Here is a 19,293-nt window from a genome sequence, read left to right as displayed (position 1 = left end):
CTCTGACAAAAATGCCAGCACGAATTAAACAAAACATTCCTAAATCACCACGAAAGAAAAAAGGAAAAACGCCAGATGAAAACACAAGATTCTTCACACCACACTGCTGTAAACCTTAGCACATCAACGATGCCAACTGGCTTTAAATAATCATATGTAATTATAGAATGTTTTAGTTTGAGTTCCTGCTATTTATATACTTCCATACATTTAAAAATCTTTTCTGATTGTTTCTAATTAAATAGTAAAATACGGTGATTATTGTTCCAGAATAGTTCCAGAATAACTAGGCACAAGCTGGTTACAAGAATTTTCCAATACAATTGCAGCAATCTGTGGCAATTACTATCATTGCAATGAAAGGGTCTTTGACTCCTTAGTATATTGAAAAAAAAACAGCTGTGAGGAGACCCAGATGCTCTTCTTAACGTATTTTCAGACGCATACAACTCTTTTGGTACCGTGGTGACCAAAACTGAAATATTAAAAATATTCAAAACAAGATTAATGCATTAAATAATGTTATTGCATTCGGTGTATTAATTATTCTACCCTGTTAATTATACTTCATATCCACAGTTGGAAAATCTTTTATAAATATTTTAGATGTTTTTAGATTTGATGGTTTTATAAAAAGTATAATATAATTGGTAAAAAAAATTACAAGTAAATATTCTTTTGTTTATATAATTATTTTGCCTTACTTTATGGATACATTCTACTCTACTGTATTTTCTTTGCAGATGCAGTATTTTGCAACCAAGTAACTGTACAAATGTGTTGCTTGGACAAAACAAAACATCATTTCAGCATTCCAAACCCAGTTCACGTTTTGAATCTTTTTAACATGCAATAACCCTAGTTAATCATCAAGCAATACAATGCTGTTTTAAAAATAATCATTAATCAGTTATCCAGGTAATTGTTCACGTTTTTTTGGTGGTACTGTTTAATTGTTTTCAAATCAATCTGGGGCATTCAGAAGAGTACTGCACATACAGACAGGTTTTCATGTTACAATGCTTGTTCATGCCCACTGGCATATGTGTGATTCCTTTAATGTTTTTAACGAGGTTAGAAACACAAAAGACGAAAAGACCAAGAGAAACCAAATAAAAGAAACAAGGAAGGGAGCCTTGGGCAATGGAAATGATGCAGCCTGTAGATAGATGTTACAAAGGTTTTTGAGACTACAAGCTCTCAAAAAAAGAGAGGAAGTCCAGCTATGCAATATTACACGTCTCATGTGAATATTGTATGGGATACAATGTATAAGATCTTCTCTATTATGAGCACATACAGTATATTTCTGACCCAGTTATCATGAGAGGGCACGGCTACATGCCACCAGGGGAACAAACTTTCAACTTCACAGGCCAGTAATGATGCAAAGGTCAGAGTGTTTGACTGGAAAGGGGCACCTCCTCAGGTACCAAACACCGCAACAAGAGCTGTAGAATCAAAGGACTGTCATTATCTAAATAATGGCTATCTATCTAATAATGGCTATCAAATAACTAGAGTACCAGTGGGATGACATCTGTCACATGCATTATCTACATCAGGGTACATTTTAGCTTGTTAAGTAGATATTCATGATTAACAAGCTTCTGGTTAGACTAAATGATCAAGAATGGCTTACAAAGTCCTAGGACACGTTTCTAATGACCTGAACACTCCTATTACTACTCACTAAGTGAAATGAGATTCTGCCTGTAAATACACAGAAAAAATGTTTACACAGGAAAGTCTAATCATGTCTTCAAAGCAACTAGTTAAATTTAGAAATCTTCTAGGTGGACATTGCCAGAGCTGTTGAGCCAATCAGTCACAACAGCCAAATATCAAAAGATATGAATCATTCCCAAATGGGTAAAAGCCAACAGTTTTATTGCTCTTTCTTACTGTGAAAAATGTAGGCACCAAGCTGCGAACATTAAATGTATCCAGCTCTACCGCAGGCAAACAGTTCAAAAAGGGATGATTTCTGGTTTGGGAGACCAGAGGGAAGTGCAGCACATTGCAAGGCACAACAGAAATCCCTTTTATTCACCTTCACGTTCCTAAATAAACCATTCAAGATGACCACATATGGATTCAATTTCCAGTGAGGGGACTGTTCAGCATTTCTGTGCTATTTCTCCAGTCTTCTGCACTAAAATGAATTAGGTGCACAGGTGTAGGAAAACGCTGGTTTAGTCAAGCTATAATAATTAGCTACAATTATATCAGTTTTAGACTTTTTATACACTATATTTGAACAAAACTTTAAGAAGCAAACTTTTACAAAACTATCTTTTCACTAGGAAAAGAAACTTACGTCTCACCGATACTAGCAGCACTAAAGTGTTTTCATTAAGCACCTCTTTTCTTTAACACCTCTAAAAAGTGCCAATGAACATGAATACATCTGATACCTAATAAACATGTAGAAATAAAAGAAAGTTGACATATGGCAAAACAGAACCTGTCCCACTCACTCTATATACCAGCTCAGCATTTTAGTCTACACATCTTTACAAATGTTACAGAATGTCAGCTGTAACTTCATCTAGTTATTTTTCTGTACTAAAACGCAAAATGTCTTCATTGTTTGCTTGTGTTTGTTTTTTCTGCTCTGTGAAAGCATGGGACACTTCTCTGGTTTGATCAAATATTTAGAGCTTTAAATAGAACGAGAAAGTGTTGAAAATGGCTTGGTTTCTGCAATATTCACCATTTTGCATTTATACAACTTAATTGCCTGGATATTTTTATTAACTTAATGTAAAGTAACAAGGCACATTACATTCCTCCTATCCACAATGTAATAAAATAAAAGATAAATCATTTTTAAAAAACATTTTGCTGAACCTATTCTAAGCATAGAAACGTGTCACTCTATTTGTGTATGTATGTTTTTAGAAAAAAAACGACTTACTGTATTTGTGTGTTTATGTATTTTTGGCTTTGCTTTGTATAATTTTGGCATCAATTTGATTTATGGATCTCCTCATTGGGAAAAAAGTTGATTGGGACTATGTGTTAAGATGACTGTGGTAAGTCAAACAAAATGAAAATCAAGAAAGAAAAACACAAAATGAATCCTGTATGCCCCACTTCTCAAGAGAATAACACCTTCATGCTCTCAGTATGTTGGGGGCTGGACTAAGTCTAAGAATGATGAGAATGTCACAGTCATTCTGTGGATGCCCTACTCTCCAGACATGAGCCCCACTGAGCTCGTGAGATGACATGCCATCTAAGACTTAGAGACCAGTAAAGTAGGAATATACTAGTCCAGACTATGTGAGAAGATTACGACAGAATCCACCTGGTGCAAGCATTCGTTCCAGTTACACAACTGTGCTACTAATCTGTCACATTCAGCCCCTCCTGTTGAGTAACCTTGTTGATGACTTGTACTGTATTTATCAGCCTAATGAATAAACTGCACCCATACAATGTTTTTGTGAACTTGTTGCAGTTATAATTGATACATTTCATTTGATATTTGGTTTATGCAGAAACGCACAATGCAAAATTATACCAAATATCCAAAATAACCAAAATTATAAAACCTGAAAAAGTCTGAACATGTTCAACTTGCTTCAAATGACTGGATACCAAAGCCAATGATGTTTCTTTTCTTTACTTGTTCATCTTAATGCTTTGGTTGCATTCCAAAGGAATATTTTTCTCCCCTTAAAAATCATTGAAACATTCATTAGTGTTATATTACAGTATATGAAAGTTAATACAACACTCAAGCATCTGGATTTGCAAATTAGATATAGTTCTTCAGTATTAACATATTGCATCCTAACATTGTCATTTTAAGGAAAAAAAAGCATTGAAAAACTCATTGTAGCACACGTCTCCTCTGACATGCTGCCATAGCTTGGCTCAGTTCACTTTGTCTTGGGTTGACAAAGGTCGGAGGCTAATCTGGTTGACCAGGTGGGTATCAAAGCTACCAGTTTTATCCTCTAAAGTGACTCTTTAGCTGGAATGGTGTTTATGTGGGTTGAATTGCAAACTCATATCACTAATCAGTCTGCCTGGGCCTCTAAAAGACATGGAGCGTGTCAAGACCTGTTACACTGGCTTAAATAACAAGAAGGCTAACTGTGATAGTGACCACATCAAGAATTGCAGTTGAAGTGCTGACATATTTTGCTAATACATGTCTATAAACTGTGATCTTATCTTACAGCTCACAATAAATAAGTCAAATTACCAAACAACTTGCTCATCGTTTGACACCAATGTACTTCATGCTTTTTTAATAAAAGTTCCTTTTACTCTGACCTTATACTGTACAGTACATAAAAGATAGCATGCGCTTTGAATATGAACTTATGCCATTAAAGAGAGTGGATGCATGAAATTATTCCATGTACACAAGCTTGGCAAAAAATATAATTGTTTTAAAAGTAAGACCAAATAAATCTGACACATAATTCTAATTTTTTACCTGTTTTTTTTTCCCACAAGTCCACAAATGTTATAGCTGACACAACTGTAGCCCTTGTAATAATGTATTGCTTACAATGCCAGGATATGGGGCATAGGAACTTCACTTCCAAATATTACTATTGTCTTTTTGAAATTTTCTATAGAATTTGGAAAAACAATATCTGGTTGTAGGATTAAGTACTACTGGAGGAAGGCACCATTTTATGAAAACCAGCCACAATTCCCATATCCCTGTGTTTTGTTTTTTTTTAAAGAAAGGTGCCGAGATGGAATCTTCTTTCCTTCAGTTTGTTTGTATCCATTCCGGATATGCCAAACTGGATTTTCAAGTGTTTCCAATTTGAGCTGATTATGTTAATTGCAGAGATCATGTGTTTGAAATTAACCCCAATTTCTTTCTCCGTGCACCACAAAGAGTTCCTTCTGCCCAATCCACACGAAATATAATCCCTTACTCAACCATCATCATTTAAAAAAAAAAATAACCTTGCATCTTCTTGCTTAGATGTTAAATATTTGTTTTAAGAACTCCAAGAAAAATAAAAGAAATCACATGGAGGGTGCTTACCCGACAGTTTTCCTTAAAATTACACATAAAAGCCTGGTCTTTAAATATTTGTTGCCCTGACAACAAATCACCATTTAATCAGCCTACCATATTTCAGTCAGTAAATTGTTGTTTTTAACGTATTCCAGCCTAGGCAGGTTGTCACATAAGGGTAAAATGACAACACAAAGTTCAATTATACCCATTCATAACAAAGGATTTAGGCTAATCTGTAAAAAGGTACGGGAATCAAATACAGTGTAGCACAGCAAATTATCAAAACTTTAAAACACTTGCTAGTAAGATACCGTAGTGATATTCTATCATTGATAAAAAAAGCGATTAATTTAAGAAATTATGTTATGGTTGCACGAATTGCCGCCAGTATTTGTGGTGATAACAGGAGTTAAAAAGTGCATCATAGTCTAATATCATCAAAGTATTAAAGCATGCCGCTTTTCATTTAAGGCGTGACTGATTTTATTAAGAGCTGACAGCCCGTGCAGAAATGTGTACTGAGCTGATTTGCAGTGTTACAGGGCTGGTTATTCAGTGAGAAGAGAAAAATCAGAATTCAGCCAGAGCTTCAGATAGTCATATACTGAAATTTCCTTAAACTGTAATCAGTGCTCGGTAATGGAAAAACCTGTCTCCAAGGGAGCATGCTTTCCTGAAGAAAAAAGTAAGTTTCAGTTTTGATCTGGACCTTTTCCTGAAAGGGCGAGAGGGGAAAGAAATATTAGAAATACTAGAGACTTGAACACAAGCCTCTTAAACTAGGCCATGCATTTCTTAAAAGAGTCTAGGTCACTTTATCACCTAATCAAGTGCTAATACAATCACCACTTATGTGTACTGTACTGTATATAAGAACTGCCTCATAACAAAAGAATCTCAAAGGTCTTCACATGTGCCCTATGTATGAATGACATCTACATATTCAGATGGAAAAATACTAGGTTTTATCTAAACGTTATTTTTTAAAGCTTACAACAAAATGTGACTATTGATTTGACAATGGCCAGTATCAAACACTAAGCAATTTTAATTTGTGGTGTTTTATCTCATAATACTGCACACACAAGTTATTTATGAAATACACTAAAATAATGATACACCCTGGACAATGTTTCTTTCCCGACAAGCAATGAACGCAAGGCAGGATACATCCTGGAAGGGATGCCAGTCCATGACAGGGCACACACAGACACACACTCTCACCAGGGCCAATTGTCCCAGAAGACAATTAACCTACAGTACCTGTATGCCTTGGGATTGTATAAATAAATAATGGAGGTCCTGTATTGGAATGAAGAGGATGTCAGTAAAAAAGCTGGGGGCCCGCATAAGCTTTTCCCTTTGTGGTAGTTTTCATTAGAAAAGCAAAAATAAACACAGAAATAAAATAATAAAACTATAATAAGTTTTATCATTTTAAAAAGTTAAAATAATCTTTTGTTTTTTCATTCCAGCTGAATTCTCATTCATTTAAATGAACTCTTTAACAGACTAAACCTGTGTATGATTATCATGTCTTCCAGGTGAATTTTTAAGAAATACCTAAAAGAGCTTTCCAAAAAGTCCACAACCTTAAACCATGCACAAGTGAATCCGGGGGACAGAAACTGTTCAAGTTCAAACAAACTCTGGATCAGACAAGACAGAGGTGTGCCTACTTAGATTTTGTCGTTATACTAGACGTATATTCTAGAACTAGACAGCATCCAGAGAAAACTGAGTGGGAATGTCTGATCCGTGACGAAAAGAGTGTGGTTTTCAAGGAAAGATTTCTAGAGGAGTTGATGTTCTTTGTTGAGAAAAAGGATGCTTTGCAGAGATTTTGCTATTGGTGAATCTTCAATTTTTGGAAGTTCTAAATGTATTCAAGTCACCAATTATAATAAAATTATAATAAATCACTAAGTCACTTCCATTTATAATAAACATGGGATCTGCAACAGATTAAATATTTGGAATACCACTAAAGCCTTTTTTTCCTTTCATTAACATAGAAATTCTTGAAAATTCACTCCTGAATTGCTCCTAATTAGGAATATTTGACAACTGACAAAATTATACTATAAAATTGATATGCTGCTAAGTCTGTAAACCAGTTTTATTTTTTATGTTTTAAATACTTCATAAAGTATATTATCATTGAGGCTTAAAAAGAACTCTTTAATATGTGCCTATTAAGCACTCTTGATAGTACATGCTGACATACACACTACATGAGCCAAGAGCACAAGCTGTTTATTTTACCATTTTTAATCACTAAAAGATTTTCAGCTTTTCCTACTATGAACACAAGACCCAAGTCTTTGATAATGTTTCAACATCTTACTATAAGCCAAATATATTTAAACAAAGCATCAGAATGAATCTGGAAAGTGACAATAAATCACTGATAAGTGTTGATGTCTGTAGGCAATTATGTGATACGTCTGGAAACAAAATTGTATGGGAACAAAATGTTAAAAAGTTATAGCATAGAACATGTGCTGGTTTCCAGCATGGAGTACATACAGTAAATGTTACTGGCTCTTAACAGGTTTCCAGAACTGATTATCCAGAACCACAAACATTTTTTATTAGATATGTAAATACTGCATCAAATCATTATATTTGTTGTTCAACCACCAGTTACAACTGGTCTGACAACCCATGTACAATCCGACATCAATATGGTGTATTTACTGTGGATTACATTGAAGGGGCTTTATCAATAAAAGGTTAATTGCAATAATACTGTAGGCCAGTCCCTAGTTTGTTTAGTGAACCTACTGCAAGTGCAGAAAACAATCATGGGATTTCCTATATTCCAGGCAGACAAGACCTTAAAGTCATAATTTCCTAATTAACTAGATTTAAATAATTTACCATATGTGCATGTTTCCTTTAATATGCTACATACTGTTCTGTACCATGGGAGGTCTTGTACATGGCAACCAAGGTATATTAATCCTTTTTATGGGCATTAATAAAAGTAGAGAAATGAGCTGAGTAGAGCACATTACAACAGTAGTATACTGTATCAAAGCAAAATCCTGCTAAAAAAACATATTTAAGTAATTTTGTGAATAGTGTTGCACACAAAGTGTACATATGTACCTAATCACTTTTTTATTTTGCTTTAAATAAAGTGGGTCTGTGTTTTCGAAGCCCACCTCTGTCTGACAGTGCCAAAACAAACAGATTGGCACTGTCATGCAGATTGGACTACATGGACATGAACAAATTTATCTCTGAAAGTAATGTAACACACAGTCCCAATATTCCTGATAACGAAGCATTTCTAATGCACAAAATGAGGCAGATAAATGCTACTGCTGTTTTCTGTACTAGAGTTAGACATTACTTTATAGTATAATCTGAGGACAGACTTCTTATGACAGGGCTATTTGAGAAACAAACAAACCAGAAGACACACATGGAAAGTACAGGGAAGTGAATTTAAAAATGAGAACATGAAGCACTTTTTTACCCAAATTGTTGTGGGAGTGTGGAACAAGCTACCCAACCATGTAACTGAAGTAGATAACCTGACTTCTGTCAAGAAACGGCTGGATTAGAGCCCTGAATCAATTAACTACTAACTACTAAATGGGCTGGATTGGTCAAAAGGCCTTCTCCTTATTCTTCATATACAGTGTGAGAGAATGCATATATACAGTATTCTCCCTGTGCTCTAGGAAGAGAGATCAGATTTGGTACACAGGAAAGTAATTACAGGTAAATACGAGAAGAAATCAGAGCAGCTTTGATTTTTAACAAAAAACACAATAAATAAATGGAGTACCATAAGAAAAACTATATTTTAATCCAAGACATTTGTGGCATTAAATACTGTACATGTCTGGAATGTGTTTATGCACACGACTGAAAAAACAATATGTTGGCTCAGCATGTCACTTCATAGCCAGCTTGACCACAACTCTGTTAGCATGCATTTAAGTCTGAAAATGTCTGTCTTCTTGGATATGTCTGTAGAAGAGTGAGACGGAAAGGAACATTAAAAACAGAGATGTTAAATATAATAGGAGGATTTCCTGTAAGGGTTCTATGTTGCTTTAAAAACAGCAGTTTGCACATTTCTCAATCAAAGATCATAAAGCCCATTTAATTCCACTTTGATTTTCCAGTAGTGAACAATTCAGCTGAAAACTACCACTTTTGCAATCCCAGTAGAATTTCTCATTCTCATATTTCTGCAGCACTGCTGTATAGAGACAAATTTACCTTGTGTAAGAGCTGTCAAAACATTTCTTAGGTTCTTGGTGATTCAAGTAATGTGGCTGTTTGCAAAGATTGTAGTACAAAAACTGTCATTTCAAATGATAAGGTAACTGCCACAGCAGAAACTGAAGGGACAACAAAGGTCATACAAAAAAGAAATATAGAAAACAAAACTGTGTACTAGGAAACTCTAAAGCCACAAAGCCAAGTTTGCCAGGTTAAATATAGACACAGAATGGATTGCTCAACACTTTCAAAAGAGAAAAAAAGTGTGATACATCTCTAAGAAGAATGAAGACTAAATACTTACAAAACTAGTGCAACTTAGTAGTTAGTACGAAGTCCTGGATACAATTATATGCAGGAAGGATATTCACAAAACGTTGCAAAGAATTCTGAACCACAACAGAAGAATAAAAACAATTACATAATTAGAACCACTTCCCAAACCCACATCCTTCTTATTTACAAGTATCATCCAAAGGACACTGTTTAGATGCAGGACCTTTAAGTTCTCAAATACAAAAATTATAACTCAGATTAGAACGAAAGGCCTTTGACTGTGAGGGTCTCTAACCCAATGTAAAAGACACTGAAACCACCTCCGGAAGACTTGCTATTAATTTGCACTTACACTTTCATTCTACTACAGCAACGTACTGTCCCCAAGAACAGTGCTGACAGCATTGCAGTACTTAAAGGCACCAACTATTCTTCACATTTTAGGTTATTTGTAAAACAAATTTCCCCAACTTTTCATCACACAATCAGCAGTCCTGTATAAATGTTTGGATACAGCTGTACTAAAAGATCCTTCTAGAGACATAAAAGATGCTTCCGGTAAGGAAACTATACACAGAAATAAATGAGCAGAGGAGCCGTGAACCCAAAGCTAAATTTGGGAATAAAGTTTTAAGTATATTAATGTTAGGATTTTTTTTTCTCAGGAAATGAGGCCACAGACTCACTGGTTATTGTGTTCATTTGTAATCTTCACATTTTATGCATAAAAATCTATCTCACATTGCATGTGCAAGTTTTATTATTTTAAAACACTGGTATAACAACTATGAAACAAAGCCTGAGAACAAAAATGACTAGACAAAAGCTGCATTAGTTCCAAACCCATGAAGTCCTTCATTTGAATCCAGACTGGGCTGAGGTCTGTATGGTGTCTGCATGTCCTCCTCAAGTTCATCTGGGTTTTCTCTAGATGTTTCAGTTTCCTTCACCCTTTTAAAAACATTCTGGCTGGAGTAGCTGGTGCCACCATGTGCCTGTTTATGTGTGTCCTTGTGCCCAGTGATGAACTGGTGCCCAGCAAATGTGCTGTCCCACTTTGCACCCTATGCATCCTGGGAAGCTCTAAGTTGCCATAACGCTTGCCATGACTAAGCAACTTTCTGATAAAAGATTAAAGCATCACGTGCAGTACCTTCAAAATGCATTCTCCCTTCACTTTACTGCTGTGTTGTGGATCTTTATACAGTATTCACTACAAGACTAGTCTAAGCATGTTTTCAATACAAGAAATGGAGACTGTCCTGTATGTTTACATGAGCACTAAAGTAAATCATTCATCAACAGGACACAGCAATTAATAATGTCTATGTGGTAGTCTGTCTTTTCTTTCCTTTCTCTTTCAAGCTTGCTGACTGTCAAAACTGCTGCAGTAATTGTGCTTTCAACCTAACCTACTGAGTCAACATCCACCCCCCACTTCTGACTTCAGGCCAAGATTTCGTCCCATGAGAGAAGCTTTCTTGTGGTTTACAAATAGGGTAGACTACAAATTAAATAGTATATTTTTAAAACTTGATTATATCAAAATACATAAACATGTACTATAAAATATCACAGGACACTGGTATTTGACATACAGTACAGTTGCTCACCACTGCTGTTTTCTAAAAACAGACTGACTGCTTATGATACCAACGAAAACACTGGCAAATCTGATTAAACAGTTTCACCATTTATTATTGTGAGCATTTCTCCATCTCTCCTGCTGTGCAACAAAACTAAACACAAAAGGTTGTTTTAGGCCGTTGTAACAGAAAGGTGTTTGTTTTCCCAAGCTTTCAGATTTGAAACGGCATGTCATTTCCTTGGAGAGTTTATTTTTTAAGGCTTTCATAGTACAACAGGTCTTTTTTAAGTAGTAACCAAAGTTTTATTTTTTTTCTTCCAACCAGTTAAGATTTAAAGTTGAACTAAAATCTTAGGTTCTTTTGCATTTGAATTAAAGCAATAAGCATTGTAAGGCATTGACAATGTGGCAACAACAGGTGGTTAATGTTAAAGGTAAAGGTTTTCACTCCTTTTAAGTAACTTAGGTAAAATAAATACAAAGAACAGTCTTTAAGCTAAAATAATTAACAAATGATTCACTACATGACAGCATTTTATGCTCTAGACATCTTTTATTCTTTTTATAATACTATCTAGATATTTATCTCAGTTTCAATTATCATTATTATTAAATGCATTGTAAGAAGTTTCTCATATTTAATTACATCAATGTGACTATACAGTAGATTATTGAAATTTTATTGATTGTATCAGCCTGCCAGGGTACTGTGTTTTCCAGTTGGGCTCTATCAGTGTTTTATTCACAAATTGATGCTATTTTGCCTGTGACATACCTGCTGAAATGCATTGTGCTGACATTTGCATTGTTCAAGTCAATTGAAGGGGCAGAGGTACAATTTGTATGATGATGGAGGAAGGAGTCTCTTTAATTCTAAGAATGTCCCTGTTGCAGACTGAGGAAAACCATGCTGCTCAGTGACATATTGACTAAGCAAACAGCTTTTCTGTTCCTGTGAGCCAATCTGTAAGAGCTGATTTTCTAGCAGGACAATGCAAGATCATACAGTTCTAGGATTACAATGACACATCTTCACGAAAAAAGAACACCCATATAGCATTGAAGTGAAAATATTTTTTTGTTACAGTCAATCCAGCTGACTTTTTTTTTCAATTTTTCTCTGCCTTGCTTGTATTGATTCCGGCACAAAGTAAAAGGCAACTAACACCTTTTATTTCTTTTCACCCAGTCTTTTGCTCTTGAAATGATTTCATCCTGTACTATTTGTTACTCTGGCATACTGGAGAATAAAAAAAATAAAACAGTGCAGTACTTAAAATGTCCTAAAAAGGTGTTTGTTGAAAGAGTGGTCATCAATTTGGCTTTTTTTCATTCTGCTGCTGAAATGTACTGCAAGTCTGAAAGTTATTTCCAGAACAGAGTTACTTGAGGAAAAAGAATGTGGAAAAAGTCTCCACATGTGAATAATAATGTACACTCTTGGCACAAAAGAAAGCCTTCTGAAGGTAATATATACAGTGATTCCAACTTCACGGAAACATTTTTTTTCCATTTACAGGTGACTAGACAAGGAAACATAGGACAATAATATTAATTATCCTACATCTCATATATCAGGGGAAACCAAATTGTTAACAGTTGTGTTTCAGCTGGTGCTTGTTCCAGGCTTGTTTCTAGCTGCAAGGCAGCATAATGATCAGATTGAGAGATGGATGATGGAAAATTGTGCGGCAGCAGGTGAATATATAAAAAAAACATATCCACAAACTTTGGTGAGCAAGAGTCCATTCTCCAAATAAAGCAAACAAGACTGTGATTTTAATGTTCATTAGTCCCAGTGTACAGTATATTAGACTACATCACAGTCTACAGGAAGACAGTGAAACTTCACCACGTGTTACTCATACTTTTTTCTTTTTCAAACACTTAATCATACCCACATTTTTCTCAAGTACTAGAAAAATACAGTTTTATGAATACTGAAGATAATTTCTACATGAATTAATTATGCTGTCACCATTTACTTGGTTGCATCTACTGTATGTACAACCTGTCATCAAACACACTGAAGTATCCAGGGTTCCATTATGTTTGTTTTCTTATGTTTCATCATCACTCATTACTCATTTGTACAGTATTTCTAAGCTTTTACTCTTAAAGTGGTGTTTTCCTACAGTATTTACTGTGTAAACTCTCTAATGGTCAAAACTACAAATATTAAATCACCTAACCTGCCTTTGATTCTAAATTATTCTTCAATTTAAAAAATAACAGTGTTGCTTCAAGGAGAGTATTTGCAGAAGCAGGACATTCACAGGACATTCTCTCATTTCCTTGCACCTACCATGTTTTGCTATTAACGAAACTCAATACTGAACATGCTACACAGTCACGTATCCTTAATTTGTTAAAACCCAAACTGATATGTCACAAAAGAAAATTGCAGATATTACAGGTGTAGAACTTGTTGGACCACTTTCACACTTACGCCAAATAATTGTTATTCTAAAATATCCAAATGTGATATTTTAAAACCTGAGTGGAAAACGTCTTTCTATGTATATATAACATTGCTTGGGCATTTGTGCAGGCTACATAACATTTTCTTTCATGAAATTCATTTTTTATACTTCTCCTGAAGTAAAGGAAATGGTCTTCCCTTCCCACAAGCATCTGTGATCCCGGGATGAAACACAGTGACTTAGACACAAAGGTAGCTTGTAATTGACACATCAAGATGCTATAGAAAGATTGTCTGTTTTTGTTTGCAATTGGTTTTCTATCCAAAGCAGCAGTAGTTCTATGGAAGACGATACCCGAGCTCAAACTGCCCACTTCTAAAAAGGCAAAAGAGTCATGAGAAGCACCAGAGCTCTGACATTTGTGGTGGATTTCTGGACAGGGAGCTAACTGAGCATAGGCAGGGTATTTTCCACCATTCACTGTACTAGAAGTCCCAGTAAATTCACTTCCCAGGACAACATAACACAGGTGTTTTACTAAGAATTAACTGAAATTACCACAAGTGATGTGCTCATCAATAAAATTTGTAAAGCACAGTGGGGCACCACAATGCATTAACCCCTGGTTTTTCTACCTGGAAACAAAATAAATTACTAGTTTGTTCCCAAAATCGATTATTTGTTTACTTATATAATGTACAGTCATCATCACATACATTTCCATAAACATTTAATCTCCATCAAAGACAAAGGCTCACACTTTCTGCAATACACATTAAAGTCATGAAAATAACACTAAAAAGTGAGCAACACAATACAAGCACACAAAATTGCAGTTAAACTCGGACTAAACTAAAGTAAATCACATACCTGAGATGAAAGCAGATTGCAGTCAATGTGAAGCCCCTTTCCAGTCTTCTGTCTTTGCAGCAGACCTGCCATTATTGCCCCATGAGTGTAAAGCCCCGTAGCAAGATCTGTCATCGCCACGCCTGGCCTGACCGGATCTCCATCCTGGAGCAAGAGGAAAATCTCTGGATCACTTACTGCTAAGAAGACACATCTATCATCTACCTCATGCTGTGGTCTTAGTAGCAATGAGTGGTTTATTAACTTGTAGAGTAGAGTCTAGACAAACATGAAGACTTGACCTTCATATACCACCTTCCTGTTTTTCCTCAACACCAAAGTAATATGACTTCACCTGGAGATCCTTCCTATTTCTACAGACTCTTGTACTGCTGCTGTCTCTCTTGGTTTCACACATACAGTATACTGTATTTGAACTACTCTTGTGCACCATTTATTCTACCACATTTTTCATTAAGAAAGAAAAACTGAGCCCATGACACCCCATTTGACACGTCAGCCCGATACTCCAAAAATAAACTTCATATTTTCAGAGCCATAAAACCCTTGTAGCTTTATAAAACAGTTTTAATAAATCATTTATTTTATTTTGTTCAGAACAGATAAATCTGCCTGAAACAGCCACAGTCTTGTTGGTAGTCACTTGGATATTTCGTATACTTCACATGAAGTACAAGATTAAAGCAGTCCCATACAATCTCCTACATAATTTCAAAACCTTTCTAGGCTAGGAATTAGTCTTAATGCTTATGTGACTGACTAAATTACATCAAGCTAGTCTAACGTACAAGATTAAGAGAGTTCAGGTACATACTTAGACTTTTCTGAAGTAGTTTCGTGCATTCAGACAGTGGATACAACTTCTTTTTTTCAGCCAAAACAAAAAATGACACAATTGAGTAATTGAAATAATACTAGAAGGCCCTGGAGACCTCCAAGATCCTAAAGACACACTTAATCCAAGTCTTTGCACTGTGTTTGCACAATGAAAAAAAGACAGCTCCTTCATGAAGAGATGAATTTACAAGAAAATAAAGTTATACAGACAAGAGACTAGACTCCTTGTGATGACTGTTAGATCAGTCACTGAGTGAGAGAGCAAAGCAGTGTCCCATAACTCTCTGGAGGCATGAAAGACTGAACTCTTTGAAGTGCATTCCATTCCGTATTATATTAATAATATTAAAGCATAATTTACAGTATATAGTATATCCTTTAGTGCCGATCTGCTGACAGTTTCTCTGGACTTAGGGTATGCTGATATTCTTCTGACATAATCCAAGGATGTTTGGAATATGGCAACTCATGCTAACCTGAGCCCTGACATTTTGACAGACTATACATCGCTTTCCTTACATGAATGCTATTATTGTAATGTCAAGACTACATTGCTTTTAGATTATCTGTATTTCCCTGGATCCTTGTTGGATTCTATGCCAAAGGCTACACAGGCACAATGGATTATATTTAAACTCAAATGGATGAGGGGAAAGCATCAAGTAAATCTGCAAGGGAGAGTCACAGAGAATAGAGAAGAAGAGATCCCAGGGGGGGAAAACATCTAAGGATTAGACAAGTAAACGCTTATGACTTAATGCCAGGAGCATTATGAGCAAAATGCAATGGACAGAAGTCACCACAATAGTATTCAAAGATGCATGATGTAATTGGAATCACAGAAACATGACTAAAGAAAGCAATGCTGTAAATCAATGCTGGGAGAGCATCATATTACAGTGTGACAGGAAAGATGGAAGGTGGAGGTTGAGGCGTAAAACTTTATATCAAAACCAGCATTCCGCCACACAAACATGACCAAGATGAATCAAGGGACTCATAATGTGTATGAGTCAGACTTCTACAAAAAAAAAGGCAGATATCAGTTACAGCACATCTTAACATTATAACACAATCTTATGATTTTATAATGAACAGATTGGGAAAGACCATCAAGAAAGTCAGCAGCTGAAACTGAACTGGTAATGATGGCTTTCTTACTCTTACCTACTAGTGTGAATACCTGTGTTGATCTAGTTTTTCCAGACAATGAGGACTAAGCAAGGAAGACAGAAATGGAAGAACTCACAGCGTATATTTTAATCATATTTCAAAACTGTGCTGGTCTAAAACACAACTTTAGAATTTCAAGAAAGCGGAATGTCAGGAGATAAAACAGCTCACAAAAAGCATAACATACACAAAAACATGGATGACAATTTACTCTGTTTGAGTAAATGGCTGAAGTATTAACATTTAGCTTAAATCTTTACCAGGGAAGAAACCGATGAAAAAAATACCTTAGGCCAAGAAAAGATGAATTTGTAAATTAAGTATTACTGGTAAGGAAGAATAAGTTTTACAAGTATTAGGAGCATGTGACGAGCAGTGCAGGCATTTCTCTCATGACCTCTATTGAGGTTATTTGTTGTTCAATGGTCCTGTTTTGTCTTACATATATGGATCCACAGTCTGTCCTTGTTTGTTGTGCCTCCATTTTGTATCAGGTTACAGAGCTGGGCCTTCACTTGGCTAAGATGGAGGCTGCTTGTCAATCAGGGTTGCCTGGGGGAGGAGCCTAGGGTATGATGGTGGCACTGATGGCGAGGAAGATAGTCTTGTATGCATCTTTTTTTTGTTTTGTAAGTTATGAATTTGTATTCTTATATTCTCTCTTTTTCTTACCATTTCTTAAATTACCTACCCTGAAGATCTGTTTATTTTTGTACTTAACTTTTTTTTGTTAAGTATTGGTTACTTTTCCTATGATCCTGTGGCCATCTGATTTATTTGTCAGGTGGTGGTGGTGTCACAGAGAACTTCCAACCTAACTGAAGACCTAACAGTAGAATACAAGTATTACAAGTATTATTCATAGTTTGTAATCAAAACTCTTCCAGCAGTCACTCAAGAGAGCAGTAAAAACCCAATTGACTGACTTTGAAATTGCTCACGTAGCACCCATACACAACATCACCCTAACCCAGTATGCACTTTGAAACATATCATTACTACATAAGCTCATAGATTCAACCCAAAAAATATAAAAATTGTAACAGATGTGAAATACAATTTAATTTTAAGATGAGGAAACAGAGCTTTAAGCACTTTTAAGCTTTTAAGAGCTTTTTCTTATGATCAAGAGGTGTTTATTTTGACATTGTTTTCATAATTTAGGCCGTTTAGGAAAGCAATTAAAAGGCAATCAGATTGTGAGAATGGATAGATAAAATTGTAGAATTATACAATACACTAGTAAGACCGCATTTAGAACATTCTATTTAAAATTATCTGTTACAAAAGAAATTCCTGATTCAGAGTATTGGTAATCATCAAAGGCATTGGCAACATTACTCAAAAGAATTTATTTCAGAATCAACAGTGACACACGAACCAGGAGACCTAGGTGGAAGCTATTTCTAAGTGAGAATAGAAAGCATTTTTCCACTAAGTGTTCCAGACTTTACCTTGTTAAATGTGTTTCCACTTCAGTAAAATCATTACTTGAGTATTTCATTAAACAAAGACCTGATGTCATTCAAGGTGTTAAATGTGTGGATTGTTAATATAATTGATCAGTTTCAAAAAAGGTCTATAATATGACTGACTTTAAAATAATCCACATTGAATTCTGTGTTGGCTCAAATGTATTTCTTCAATTTCTGCATCACTTTTCCCCAAGGACTTAAGCTGCCAAGAACATGTTTTCCTGAGACTAAACAGTGAACAAGGATTTAGTGTAGATCCAGAGATTATATTCAGAATACCACAGAACATTACTGAAAATGGAGGAATGTGTAACAACACTGGATTAATTTTAAGTGCATATGGGTTTTGACAGGATCAGCTGAAAAGACCATGATAAAATTGCTGTCTTATGTGTTTCAGAAAGACTATACCATAAACACTGGCCTTTCTACAAAAGCTGACCAAACTATGAAAACAATAGAAACAGTTTCTGAAATGACTTCTGCTCCATTCACACATGTGATCAGACCTAGCTGTCATCTCTTTTTCAACATGACAGAAAACAGAGGAGGAAAATTTAATATGCATCCGTGAGTACTCCAACACCCACATCTTTCCTTTTTTCCAGATTTCACTGAAATCGCCATCATTTAAGAATACTTCTTTGTTCTGTATGAAGTCATTAAATAATTTTCTTAAAAACACAATAATTTGTCTAGTCAAAAGCATATTAGAAAGAAAAACAGTGAAAAGGACAAAAGCCAAAGATACAGAAGTGAATTACACCTCTTGATGCAGTAATAGCAGAGTGTAGTTTCCAACTAATACTGAATAAGAAGGGATACCAAAAGTCTTTTGAAATGGAGAACACACTTTAGCACATCAGTTCTTGACTTTTTTTTTTCAGAGAAAACTGGGGATCCTCTGAAATTGTACTCAGTGTCCAAGGAAATATGTGTACTATGTCAAATTAGTATAGATAGTGTAGCAGAACAATGAAAGCTGAATTGAACTTTCAGTAACCTGAAATTCAAAATTAATATTTTATAAGCAGAAACATTCTGAATAAACTGAGATTTGAGCGCCCTGAGATTAAGTGGCATCCCATCCAGGGTGTACCCTGCTTTGTGCCCACTGCTTGCCGGGGCAGAGGCCTGAAGGGGATGAAGCAGATAGAAAATGGATTGAATATATAAAGTTCATTTAATTTCTGTTCATATTTGGGGGGTCTTTAGTGAAAAATATTTCTTGAAAAGGGTTTCAACAGGCTAAGAGAGACTAGAATAATGGAAAGTTGTACTTTCACATTTGGTTTACTGTTCAAACCTAAATACATTCAGTTGAAAAGAAGTTTAAAAAACCTGCCTGAGTCGGGCATTCTGACAATGTCCCAGGTTGCACTTCTTTGGATTGTTTCCAGACCA

The 19,293-nt window shown here is 35.4% G+C and overlaps 1 protein-coding gene across 2 annotated transcripts in view; it reads right to left on the bottom strand.

The window, feature by feature from the left end:
* Positions 1-19,293, bottom strand: part of sugct (succinyl-CoA:glutarate-CoA transferase) — a 204,487-nt gene that overhangs the window by 159,370 nt on the left and 25,824 nt on the right. For both annotated transcript variants that reach the window (XM_088919040.1, XM_088919042.1), the window contains exon 8: positions 14,405-14,548. In XM_088919040.1, coding sequence (XP_088775166.1) covers positions 14,405-14,548 — 144 coding nt within the window. The remainder of the gene's footprint in view (positions 1-14,404; positions 14,549-19,293) is intronic.

This window comes from Atractosteus spatula, chromosome 6 (genome assembly GCF_055471065.1).
Source record: "Atractosteus spatula isolate fAtrSpa1 chromosome 6, fAtrSpa1.hap1, whole genome shotgun sequence".
Lineage (NCBI taxonomy): Eukaryota > Metazoa > Chordata > Actinopteri > Semionotiformes > Lepisosteidae > Atractosteus > Atractosteus spatula.
This window is presented reverse-complemented; position numbering and strand designations above follow the sequence as displayed.